A 14,042-nucleotide genomic window follows, 5' to 3' on the forward strand; every position below is an offset into this window, starting at 1 on the left:
CAAAAGATGTTTAACTCATTATTTGCGCATTGACATGTTCATATGATTCATTCTATTAGGCAATTCCTTGTGGTTCGACATAACCCTATAATATACTACAAATGAATCTTGAAAGATGTGTAAATTGTAAAATAGTAAAATGTTATCAATAATTTTTTTGTTGAAAACACATTTTAATATACAAAAGTGATGAAGCTAACTTACTATCGCGACCCGATTTTCGGTCGGAAGACTGGCCCTATAAAGTAGAGAGAGGCGAACTCGATTCCACCTCTTCCGATTGATTTGGAGTCGCCACTACGTTTTTTGCGGTTAAAACGTAGAAAACTTTTAGTTTATCTCCAATTTGGATTAAAAAAAATGGTCTTTGAATAAAGACTCTGAATTCGGGAGTCGATTACGGATCGGGGAAGGTATTAGCACCCCGTCCGCCCGTATTAAAATGGTCCCCTCGCTAATCACACAGATTTTTATACCCTTAAACTTATTCATTTAAAATTCAATTAGTAAAACTGAGTATTTTTTTTTATTTGCATATGAAAAGAGGTTATCCTGCTCCTACATATCCCTGGGTGCAATAGGGAAATCAAGACTACGTAGTTTTTAATTCAAAAATTGTTTCTACTTTGGTTGATTGTTAATGATTTAGAAAATATTGATAGGTTTTAGAAGTATTAGTTTATTGAATTGGTTAATTTGAATTTTGTTCAAAATATGTAATTGTTTCAATTCAATGAGAGTAATAGTTTTAGAGACGGTGTTGGTCGTAGACCTTCTCCTCATTTTTCAGGGGAGTTAGAGACGACTCGAACTGTGACCCCACTATAAAAATCTCATGAAATTTATTTGGTAAAATAGTTTCTAATTATTTATATATATAGAATTCAGCAATAAAACAGTTTATTAATTATATATATATATATATATATATATATATATGGAATTAATAGTTTTAGAGATAGTGTTGGTCGTAAACCTTCTTCTCATTTTTCGAAGAAGTTAGAGACGACTCGAACCATAACCTTACTATAACAATTCCATGATTAATTTGGTGATAAAATAGTTAGGGACAATACAAGAAATTAAGTGATACAATCATTATGAATCACTTTTAGATAAGGAATTTAATAGCTTAGAGACGGTGTTGGTCGTAGATCTTCTTCCCATTTTCAGAGAAGTTAGAAACGACTCGAACCATAACCTTACTATAAAAATTCCATAATTAATTTGGTAATAAATAAATTTTTTTATATTTTTATCAAGCAAATGTTAATGTAATTTAGAATAAGATATATGATCTTTATTCAAGAGTTAGTATAAAACATACTTTATTAACATTCATTTCAATTCAACTTGCCAAGATAAATAATTAATTGAAATAATAAATTAAATAAATAAATAAATTTAATTGAGTAAATAAAACAAAAATAAAATAATAAGATAAAAAAACAAGGAATTGAAAAGGGGATTAATCCCAGGAGGTGAAAACCCTCATCCTCATCTTCTCTCACGCGGTGGCCCAGGAGGTGGAATTTGTTAAAATAGAAAGATAATTCAAGTAGAGTAGGATAAAAGTGTAAGAGTTAAGTTGGTTAAGACTTTCCTCATATAGAAAGTAATTGGTAGTTTCAAAATTCTGGTATGCCTTGGTTACTATAAATAACATTCATTGAATAAATGCAGAATCAATTTCTCTTCTTTTAAATCCAACATATCTTCTCTGATTCTTCCTTCTCTCGATATACTTTCTTCTTCTTCTCCTTTCTATTAACAACTCCAACAAATTCTGGTATCACGAGCAGAACAAAAGGGACCAGCCAACAGGAAAAGATTCACGACAAAAGTGAATAACTCTTGGTTCAGTTTGAAGGAATTAGTGAGTGAAAGCAATTCGGTGGAGTCCATAAGGTTGAAGGTGAAGGACAAATTCACGAATTGAAGAAAATTCCTTGGCAAAAATCCAAGATGGTGGGAAATGGCAATAATTTGCCATCAATCGGGCTCCCAATACTTACAGATAAAAATTGGGACAGATGGAGAACACAAATGAGAGTGCTCTTCAGTTTTCAAGAAGTAAGTGAAGTAGTAGAAGATGGAATTCCTCCCCTACAGATGGAAACCATTGAGCAGCAAAGAGCAACTCTCAAAGATGCCAAGAAAACGGACAACAAAGCTCTGCTCTTGATTCACCAATGTGTGGATGATGTGCATGTCGAAAAGATTCAGAATGCAACTACTGCCAAGGAAGCTTGAGACACTCTGATTCGAAGTCATGCTGGGGGAGAAAAGATAAAAAAGGTAAAGCTTCAGACATTGAGGAGACAATATGAACTGTTATACATGGAAGAAGGAGACAGGATAGGAGAATACTTCACTAAGGTGTTAACAATCACCAACCAGATGAAGGGATATGGAGAAAAAGTAACAAATCTCATGATAATTGAAAAGATCATGAGATCTTTGCCTCAAAAGTTTGATTTCATAATCGTAGCAATTGAAGAATCAAAAGATGTGAATGCAATGAAGATTGAGGAATTGCAAAGTTCACTTGAAGCACATGAGATGAGGATGCTTGAGAGAAATCCAATCAAGAAATCAGAACAAGCACTCAAGGCTAGCCACTTCACAGAAGATGATAGAAAGAGAGACAAGAAATGGAAGGGAAAATAACACCATCAGAAAAGGTGGCCTCAGAAGTCAGAGAAGAACAAACCTAATCATGATTGGCCTGAATCTTATAGAGGAGGGTCAAGAATGAATGCAAAAGGAAAAATGTTTGATAAGAAGAAAGTGGAGTGCTTCAACTGTCATAAGATGGGACACTATTCCTATGAGTGTCATGCAGAGAAGGCAAGAGGCAATGAAGAAGTGTATGCAGCTCAAGAAGACTCAGATCAAGAACCTTTAAACTTGATGGTCACAACAAGTGGAGGGGACTCACAAACTGAATCTTGGTACTTAGATTCAGGTTGTTCAAATCACATGACTAAGCACAAAGAATGGTTGACAAACTTTGATTCACAAAGAAAAGCAAAGTGAAATATGCTGATGATAGTTCATTGGAAGTGGAAGGTATGGGCAATGTAATAATCAAGAGACGGAATGGCTCCAAGGCAATGATCACAGAGGTTCTTTATGTACCTAACATGAAATGCAACCGGCTTAGCATAGGTCAACTAGTGGAAAAAGGCTTCAGTGTTTTAATGAAGGATGACAAACTTGAACTATTTGATACTAACAAAAACTTGATCATTAGAAGCAGACTAACAAGAAACAGAACATTCCAGGTTGACATCAAAGTTGCTGAAGTGCAATGCTTAGCCATGATGGAAGCCTCAAATGAAAGCTGGCTATGGCACTCAAGGTATGGACACTTGAACTTTAGAAGTCTACACCATCTAGGGATCAAACAGATGGTCTATGGATTGTCAATCACCTTATTATCTGAGAATATATGTGACGTGTGCTTGGTTGGAAAGCAGACCAGAAATCCTTTCAAAGTATAAGTGTGCATGAGATCCAGGGGAACTATGGATGTAGTCCACTCAGATATTTGTGGCCCATTCGAATCAAACTCCTTAGCAGGCAACATGTATTATATAATATTTGTTGATGAATTCAGTAGGATGACTTGGATTGATGTGCTGAAAACAAAAGGAAAGGCACTTGAAGCATTCCAAAACTTCAAAGCTATTGCTGAAAAGGAAAGTGGCAAACAACTAAAGACACTGAGAATAGATGGAGGAGGTGAATACACTTCAAATGAGTTTGAAACATACTGCATGAAGCAAGGGATCAAACATGAAGTAACCTCACCATACACACCACAACACAATGGTCTTGCAGAGAGGAGAAATAGGACCATAATGAACATGGCAAGGAGCTTGATCAAAGAAAAGGATCTCCCTAAAATATTCTGGGCAGAAGCAGTGTCAACTTCAGTCTACATCTTGAATAGAAGTCCTACAAAGAAGATTGAAGGAAAAGTACCAATTGAGATATGGTCAGGGAGAAAACCATTTGTTGGCCACTTCAGAGTATTTGGCTTACTAGCCTATAGACATGTCCCAGAACAAAAGAGAACAAAGTTGCAAAACAGAAGTGAAGCTATGGTGTTTGTTGGTTATCACCCTACAAGTGCCTACAGGTTGTATGACCCAATCAAAGAAAAAATCACAATTAGCAGAGATGTTCTTATCCTAGAACATGAAAAGTGGGATTGGAATCTCATGCACACTAGTTTAAAGAGAGTGATCCCTAATTGCGTTGAAGAGGGAACAAACTTTGAGACTCAGCAAACAAGCAATCTAGAAGAAATTGAACATGAACCAACAATAGCAGATCCACAACAAAGAACACAGAGACATAAATCAAGACCTATCAGATTCAGTGACTATGAAGTAAACTCAGATAATCAGATCACAAAAGAAGGAGACTTGATTCATCTAGCATTGATGGCTGAAGCAATTCCACTAAATGAAACAGAGGCACTAAAACAGGAAGTATGGAAGCAAGCTATGAAGGAAGAGATCAATTCTATTGAAAGAAATGAGACCTGGAATCTAGTAGAATTACCAGAAGTCAAACATCACATAGGAGTGAAGTGGATTTTCAAACAGAAGATCAATCCAGATGGCTCAATATCAAAATACAAAGCAAGATTAGTTGCCAAAGGATTCTTGCAGAAACAAGGGTTGGATTACTCAGAAGTCTTTGCTCATGTGGCTAGAATTGAGACCATCAGAATGGTGATTGCAATTGCTTGTGTTAAAAACTGGTCTCTGTTTTAGCTAGATGTAAAATCTGCATTCCTACATGGGCTATTATTGGAAGAGGTATATGTACAACAACCACCTGGTTTTGTTAAAAGAGGCAAAGAATAGTTGGTCTACAGATTAAACAAAGCCTTGTATGGCTTAAAGCAAGCCCCGGGGGAATGGAATAGAAGGATTGATTCCTTCATGCACAAACTAAACTTCAAAAAGTACACTGTTGAACATGGTGTGTATGTCAAAGAAGGGAAGATTGAGATCTGCTAATCATATGCTTATATGTAGATGACTTGTTAATCACAGGATCAAACTCAGAATCCATCAAAGAATTCTAAAGAATCATACAGGCAGAATTTGACATGACAGACTTAGGCAAATTGAGCTACTTCCTTGGGATGGAATTTGCATACACCACTGCAGGGTTACTAATGCACCAAAGGATGTATGCAATAGAAATGCTAGAAAAGTTCAACATGAAGGCCTGCAATGCTGTATCAACTCCAGCAGAAGCAAGCTTAAAATTGCACAGAGATGAAGAAGGAGAGCCTGTGAATGAAACTCAATTTAAGCATATGGTTGGGTCACTTAGATTTCTATGCAATAGCAGACCCGACTTGGCATTCAGTGTTGGTGTAGTAAGTAGATTTATGTGCAAGCCCAAAAGATCTCATATGCTAGCTGCCAAGAGGATCTTATGATACATAAAAGGGGCAACTAACTATGGAATTCTGTTTCCAAAGGAAAGTGATAACTCTGCATTGAATCTAATTGCCTATTCTGATTCAGATTATGGAGGAGATCCGATTGAAAGAAATAGCACCTCAGGCTACGTGTTCTTGATCAATCATACACCTATTTCATGGTGCTCAAAGAAGCAAGATGTCATTGCCTTTTCAAGTGGTGAAGTTGAATACATATCTGGTTGCTATGCTGCTTGTCAAGCAGTATGGTTAGAAGAATTGCTTGCTGAAATGAGAATTGATGTGCAGAAACCTCTACAACTGAAGATAGACAATGTATCAGCTATAAATCTGTCAAGGAATCCCGTGAGCCATGGCAGGAGTAAACACATAGAGGTGAGGTTTCACTTTCTAAGAGATCTAGTAAACAAAGAGAGGATAGAAGTCACTCATTGCAAAACAGAAGAACAACTCGCAGATGGATTTACCAAGGCACTCAAAGCAGATAGATTTGCAGAATTAAGAAGACGAAGTGGAGTAGTCTCAGCACTAGAACTGGATCCTACCCCAAGACTTGAATTAGAAGGGAATGTTAAAATAGAAAGATAATTCAAGTAGAGTAGGATAAAAGTGTAAGAGTTAAGTTGATTAAGACTTTCCTCATATAGAAAGTAGTTGATAGTTTCAAAATTCTGTTATGCCTTGGTTACTATAAATAGCATTCATTGAATAAATGCAGAATCAATTTCTCTGCTTTTAAATCCAACTTATCTTCTCTGATTCTTCCTTCTCTTGATATACTTTAACTCCAACAGAATTCGTCTTCTTCCCCGGTGCCGACGGTCTAGACGCGGGCATGGAGGGAGCCATGGTGATAACCGAAGGTTCTGATGGTGCAGGTTTATGGTGGTTCACGGTGGTCCGGTAGCGGCAGTGACGATGAGTTCGTTCATGTGGCGATGACGCGGTGGTTATGGTGAGGTGCGGTGGTTCGAGGTTCGGGTCGTGGTGGTTTAATGGATTCACGATGAAAGAATGGTATGTCTTGAGGTAGTGGTTTACGGTGGTCCAGTAATTCTCGCGGTGGCTCATGGTGGTTCCGAATCGGTAATCTATTATCGCGGTGGCTCACGGTGTTTCCGAATTGAAGGTGAACTCATTTTCTTCTTTACTTTTTATTTTTTATTCGGTCCATTCATCTCTTTCCTTTCATTTTTACTTTCCGTTTTATAAATCGATGGCTATGGCATCTGCTACTGCTTCCTTCTTTTTGAATAGATGATTTTATAATTATGTTCATATGCAGTGTGAAACATTATTTAAGATGTTTATCAAACCAGGATAGTGACCATGGTTCTTGCGCTGGTAATGACGGAGATGTCGTTGGCCCGTGAGTAATTGTTCTTGGACTGTCCGGAAGTAATGACTATTAGCCTCACTGAAGACTTCTCACACAGTGATGTCAACACGGGTTGGTATTTTTACTTTAACAACTATCCAATGCTTCAGAATATGTATGTAAGATGTATGCATCTCATTTGTTAGATAGGTTATCCTAAGGGTATTTTACTTGTAATTATGTAATGAAAATGATACTTGCCTTACCTGAATGTGTTCCTATCTACACGTTGATGTTATTGACTCCTTGCTGAGTTCCTGCCTTTTGTTCTCTGGTTCCTGCCTCTGTGTGTATTTGGACTGTTGTGTATATGCTCAATCTTTTCTATTTTTTTGTGTCGTTTTTTATGCACAAATTGAGACATGCCTTTTATAGATGGTTGTAGGTCATTAGTTGGTTTGTGAAAACTTCCTGACTTACCAACAATATGTAACATGCCATGACCTATTGGTTTTCTGATTCAATGCATTGAAGCTGCCACTTAGGTTGATTGTGTAACTGAAAGCATAATATTTACATCTGTTTAATTGCTCTGGTTTATCCCTTTTTACTCATTGATATTGTCATTCATGAGGATACTTTAATAAAGCATAACTGAATAACTTCTGGATGCCTTACTGCCCTTTTGAGATTCTTGGCTGGTATACTTAGTCTCACTATGATCCTTGGCTGATTGGTGTTCTTTTTAAATTCCTTATGTGATTGGTCTAATTGTAATATTTTGCTTCTGTGAATAATTGTCATTTATGATGATTGAAATTGTAGTATGTGTAACTGAAATGATGGCAACTTTTGTTCTTCCGGGAATGCACTTTGTTTTCTCTGCCCATCTATTTCCACATTCTCCCCTAAACCTTGGACATCTTCACTCTGACGCAACATAGGGGACTGGTGTGACTAATTCAAAGCTTCTTCAATTTTTTTTGGTTTCCCACAGGCTACAGGTATCCTCGCACTGGAGGCAATCTTGTCCGAGCCGGGAACATCTACAGGTAATAGGGCTAACTCTCCCAACGGGCATTTTTTCCATCCACAAGACTCGAACCCGAATTCTTGCTTAAGGGGAATCAAGCATGTCCCACTTGAACCAACGTCCGTTGGTAAAGCTTCTTGAATGTAATTATGCCACACAAACCTAATATGTTGAACCACCATCACAACAAGTAAACCTATAGAACTTGCTCGTCATCAAAATCACTTGCATGAGTGTTCTTTGCAACATTAATATGGGGTTGTTTGGCTGTTATTGTTGCTTATGAGGAAAGTGGCTTTATTGACTCCATAAGAACGTGTCTATGGCTGTCAAAGAAGAACCTGACCTAAGCATAGAAGAGTTTATATCCTTCATACTTCACTCTCATGAATTAGAATTTCACTAAAGCCATTGACGTGTCTAAAATTTTATTGACAATGTATATTGTAATGTTGTAAATGTTACATAGAATTTGTGATACGAAGTGTGTGGCCAATCTTCGTTTCTTCTAATGAGGATGGGTTTGGAAAATTTTGATTCTGACTTCTTTCTTTTACGCCTTCTCCGTATACGAATCATATCCAACTTAATTACATGAATGCTCACTCAAATCATGAAACCATGTTTTATATTGTTTTTTTTTTAGTTTTGCATCAAAGATAAAAAGTACAGGTAGGAAAAAATTGGGTGTTGACATTTACTAACTTTTATTTATTGTTATTTACATTCCACCATTTATTTATTCTTTAATACCAAGTTTGGTTTGTTAATAAAAGGAACCCAAAAGAGAGTAAATAAATAAAGGTCACTTAAATTTATTATTCTTTTGTTCTTTATTTATTTATTTGTTTATAACAACTAACTATTTATCACTTTTGTACATTAGAATACCATTAAATCGGTGTTGGAATTTATTCCACAAAACCGAGATGGTATTCAAAGGTACTTAATAATTATGTAATAGGGGATGGCTTCGATACCATTATACCGGCGTTGGAATTTATTCTAACAAAGCCGAGATGGAGTAAAGAAGGAATAACTTATTCACATGATTATTAAAAGTAAGTTGTAACTGGAATATTCTTGAAACCATTATACCGGCGTTGGAATTTATTTCAACAAAGACGAGATGGCAAACAAAGAATAAAACTGAGTTCATGTAGTTAATCAAATAAAAAGAAAACACACCGAATTGAGGGAATTTCCGCTTTCAACAAATTGGCACTACTGCCAGGACGATTTGTTTAGAGAGGAAAGCCAACTCTTCCCCCAAAAATAAACCTTTCAACAATGAGGCTTGGATCTTGATGTGAAACTCAAAGAGCCTAACTTTGATATTGATGGCCTTGAAAGCACAAGTGGTCCTATGACTAGGGCTAGAGCAAAAAGGGCTCAAAATGCCATTGGACAACTCATAATGTTGATCCATGATGGTGAGCCAAAAATAGCCCAAGGGGGTATAAAGATGTTCACTAGCATCTTGGTCCATGGTTTTGACCGAGCCAAGGATGGACTAGGCCATGCGCATGAGTCAGGCCACGGGTCTGACCAAGGCGCCAAAAATGGCCCTGAAGGAGCCAGACGCATCAGGCTCAATTCCAGACTGAGACAACTCTAACCGAGTTGGGGACTTTAGTGCACCTAGTGTTGCACCAGGCGCTGGGCCAAACTGGCCTGGCCAGGAAATCTGACTGAGGCGCATGCGCCTAGCATGCCGCATCAAGCCTAGCCAATTTAATTAGTTTTGAGCAAATTTAATTTTTATAATAAATGTGTGGCCTAACAATTGTTCAACACTTATTTTATTTAATGGAAGTATGTTTGTCATAAATCTGCCCATAAAAATTGACCAGAATGAAAAACGACTCGTGGATGATTAAGTCAAGCCCAAAAGTGTAACCAACACTTTAATGTTTGGACCAATTTATAACTTTGGTGAACCAAACTCATTCTAACTTTGTCTAATATTATTTGGCAGGTAAATAAAGACTATTATAGCCGTTTGAGGGAGATTGCTCGAAGGAAATCACAATATGATCGTGGAGGGGCTTAATGGGGCATTTATGAGGCTGAAACATCATGTCTGGACCGTTGGAGCTAAATCCACATGGACACATCTCATCCAGAGGAATCCTAAGTTAATTTCAGAGCTGTTGGAGCAAAGTTGCTCGTGTGGAATTACCATATGGATGTTTGAGACCTTAATGGTGCATTATGCACATGTCCTAGTCGTTGGCAGCCTACCATCTTGCACCAACTACATTCTATGTTGTTTAGTGCATCCTTAATCAACACTTAGTCATGGTAAATTCATTCCTTAGCAAAGGAATCCTATGCCAAGTCCAAGTGTACCCGAGGAGCATTAAGAAGGCTTAACTCCAACAATTTCCATGTGCCAAATTAGAAGAATCCAATGGAGCTCATCAAAGCTTAACCGTGAGCATTAAGGATTCTTCAAGTCTCATTGATCATGTGACTTAATTGTTGAGCCACGAACTTAAGGAGAAGAGGAATCCCAGGCTCATCACTATCCAACTGTGGCATTCAAGCACCTTAGGCCAAGTCATTAAGTTTGTTTTCAATTGTAATAAAGCACACGAAACACATGTGCTCTTTTCTTTACTACTCGAATATAGTCTAATTTAGGAGTAGATTCATTTGGTTTTAGGAATCCAATGTAAACTTACCGTGCATAAGTCTTAGTTGCAAACTGTGGGAGCCTTGGAGGCTTGCCTATAAATGTAAGGCTTTTTGCTATGAAATAAACACATTGAGTTGAAAGTTAAATTGAATTCCTTAAAGGATTATATCCTTGTGAGAGTATTCTCCAAACCTTCTTGGCTGAACCAAGATTAGAAGTTCTTATCCAGAACCAAGTTCTTGTGGCGAACATCACTTTGGCTTATCAACACCTCAAGTGTTGTGGCACCATCACCTCAAATCTTTTCCATCTTCTTTTATCCAATTTCAATATATTTCCACTGCTTAATCTCAAGATCTCTACTCAACCGTGAGCTTAGGCCATACACCAACCAAGATAGATCGTTTCAAGAGCCTTTTAACCAAGAGGTTCACATCAAGTGGCATCAGAGCTAGTCTCTTACTTGGTGTTCACTAATCTTTTCTTTTGGCCGTGAGTATATCTATATTTCTTTATCTTTATCTTTCAAAAGTGTCAAAGTCCAAATTAAAAAAAAAAATCAAAAAGTGTCAAAAAGTCCAACAAAAAAAAATCAAAAGTGTAAAAAAAAAGTGTCAAAGTGATTCTACAAAAGTTCAAAGAATCCAAAAAGAGTCTAAACAAAAAGTGCCAAGTTCTTTCTTTGAGGTATAACTCAAGTCACAACGTTCCAATTTTGAGAAGTTGGAGTGATTTTCTTTCACAAAATTCTTGGTTCAAAACTTGGTTTACTTAAGAAGGTCGTGGAGGACAGAGTGTTGAATGATACACAATTCCCTACATTTTCCACAAACAAAAAGTGAGTGATACACGTGAGTTTGAGTGAAATATCTAATCACGAAACTGATAGTTCTCCATTGTCCCCAAGGACAGCAACCCTACATGCCATGATTACCACACAATTTCAAACACTCCAAATGCAAATGGAGCAAATGAAATTGGAATATGATAGAAGGCTTGACAACCGAGCCTATGGATACTCAAGTGGCTCAGATGATGAGAGAGGTAGGGGTAGGCAAATGAGGGAAGCAAGGAGGGGGAGAAGAAGGGAAGATAACAAATTAGAAGGGGTCAAGATAAAGGTTCCAACCTTTATTGGCAAAAATGATCTGGAGGCTGACCTTGAGTGGGAATTGAAAATTGAACAAGTGTTTGATTGCAATTCTAACAATGAGGAGAAGAAAGTGAAGGGGACAGCCTTGGAGTTCAAGGAGTATGCCATGATTTGGTGGGATCAGCTTCAAAAGGAGAGGAAAAGGATTGGTGCTGAACCAATTGATACATGGGAACATATGAAGTTGATCATGAGGAGACGGTTTGTTCCTAACTCCTATCAAAAGGATATTCACAACAAACTACAAAGGCTCACACAAGGGTCTAAAAGTGTTGATGAGTATTTCAAGGAGATAGAATTAGCCTTGTTGAGGTCTAATTTCCATGAAGACCGAGAAGCCACTATGGCAAGGTTCTTACATGGGTTGAATCAAGACATCCAAGACATTGTTGAATTACAACACTATGTTGAGTTAGATGATCTTGTGCAACAAACAATAAAGGTAGAGGAGCAATTGAGGCAAAAAAAGTCTAAATTCTCTTCTAGTTCTAGTTCCAAGTATCAATCATCAATGTGGGTGGACAAACTCAAGAAGGAGAGCCCAACAAAGGAAGCTACACCTAACACCAAGGGATTCGTGACTATAAGCCAAGGTAAACTAGTCGTGGTTCCAAGTCAAAGGAGTAGACATGTCAAGTGTTTCAACTTCTTAGGCATTATGGATAAAGTGGAAGATCAAAGAGTTGTTCTAACCAAACAACCCACTACCCCTCTATTTATTTTCACAACTAACTTTGTTTTGCCAAAAAATATTTTTAAAATTTTTCAAGAGCTTGGAATCATCAAATGAGTTGATGACGGATGGGAAGCCAAGACAATGATCACTTGTATTGAGATTGGACTCATGGATGACTTAATCAATCAAATAGAATTTACTAAGGAATGTACCAAAGCAAATAGAATCCGAGAGCAAGGGTAGTATTTATCTAATGATAATTTAGAAAATGTTGATGGTTTGCTTCCATTTGATGTAGGTGAAGAAGATACAATTTCGAGGTCGAAATCTCTCAAGAAGGAGGGGATGATGTGAACCTCAAAGAGCCTAACTTTGATATTGATGGCCTTGAAGGCATAAGTGGTCCTATGACTAGGGTTAGAGCAAAAAGGGCTCAAAATGCCCTTGGACAACTCATAATGTTGATCCATGATAGTGAGCCAAAAATAGCCCACGGGGGTATAAAGATGCTCACTAGCATCTTGGTCCATGGTTCTGACCGAGCCAAGGATGGACCAGGCCATGCGCATGAGTCAGGCCACGGGTCTGACCAAGGCGCTAAAAATGGCCCTGACAAGGAGCCACACGCATCAGGCCAATTCCTGACCGAGACAACTCTAACCGAGTTGGGGACTTTGGTGCACCTAGTGTTGCACCAGGCACTGGGCCAAACTGGCCTGGCCAGGAAATCTGATTGAGGCGCATGCGCCTAGCGTGCCGCATCAAGCACTGGGCGTAGCCTGACCGAGTCAGACCAACCAATTTAATTAGTTTTGAGCAAATTTAATTTTTATAATAAATGTGTGGCTAACATTTGTTCAACACTTATTTTATTTAATTCAAGTATGTTTGTCATAAATCTGCCCATAAAAATTGACCAGAATGAAAAATGATTTGTGGATGATTAAGTCAAGCCCAAAAGTGTAACCGACACTTTAATGCTTGGACCAACTTATAATTTTCGTGAACCAAACTCATTCTAACTTTGTCTAATATTATTTGGAAGGTACATAAAGACTATTATAGTCGTTTGAGGGAGATTGCTCGAAGGAAATCACAATATGACCGTGGAGGGGCTTAATGGGGCATTTATGAGGCTGAAACATCATGTCTGGACCGTTGGAGCTAAATCCACATGGGCACATCTCATCCAGAGGAATCCTAAGTTAATTTCAGAGCTGTTGGAGCAAAGTTGCTCGTGTGGAATTAGCATATCGCCGTTTGAGACCTTAATGGTGCATTATGCACATGTCCTAGCCATTGGCAGCCTACCATCTTGCACCAATGACATTCTATGCTATTTAGTGCATCCTTAATCACACTTAGTCGTGGGAAATTCATTCCTTAGCAAAGGAATCCTATGCCAAGTCCAAGTGTACCTGAGGAGCATTAAGAAGGCTTAACTCCAACAATTTCCATGTGCCAAATTAGAAGAATCCAATGGAGCTCATCAAAGCTTAGCCGTGAGCATTAAGGAGTCTTCAAGTCTCATTGATCATGTGACTTAATTGTTGAGTCGCGCACTTAAGGAGAAAAGGAATCTCATGCTCATCACTATCCAATCGTGGCAATCAAGCACCTTAGGCCAAGTCATTAAGTTTGTTTTCAATTGTAATAAAGCACACGAAACACATGTGATCTTTTCTTTACTACTCGAATATAGTCTAATTTAGGAGTAGATTCATTGGTTTTAGGAATCCAATGTAAAC

The 14,042-nt window shown here is 37.7% G+C and overlaps 1 protein-coding gene across 1 annotated transcript; it reads left to right on the forward strand.

Annotated features, from left to right (window-relative positions):
- On the forward strand, positions 2,755 to 3,506 carry LOC109348861. The gene is made up of 2 exons (XM_019589491.1): positions 2,755 to 2,968; positions 3,073 to 3,506. The coding sequence occupies exons 1-2, from the start codon at positions 2,755 to 2,757 to the stop codon at positions 3,504 to 3,506; spliced, it is 648 nt and encodes a 215-aa protein (XP_019445036.1).

This window comes from Lupinus angustifolius, chromosome LG01, assembly GCF_001865875.1.
Source record: "Lupinus angustifolius cultivar Tanjil chromosome LG01, LupAngTanjil_v1.0, whole genome shotgun sequence".
In the NCBI taxonomy this organism is placed as follows: domain Eukaryota; kingdom Viridiplantae; phylum Streptophyta; class Magnoliopsida; order Fabales; family Fabaceae; genus Lupinus; species Lupinus angustifolius.

Bases quoted from the DNA above. Each gene is read 5' to 3' on its own strand.
- LOC109348861 (XM_019589491.1), top strand. From the start codon at position 2,755: ATGAATGCAAAAGGAAAAATGTTTGATAAGAAGAAAGTGGAGTGCTTC. The intron at 2,969-3,072 runs GTTGTTCAAATC...TGGAAGTGGAAG, and splicing joins ATCTTGGTACTTAGATTCAG to GTATGGGCAATGTAATAATC.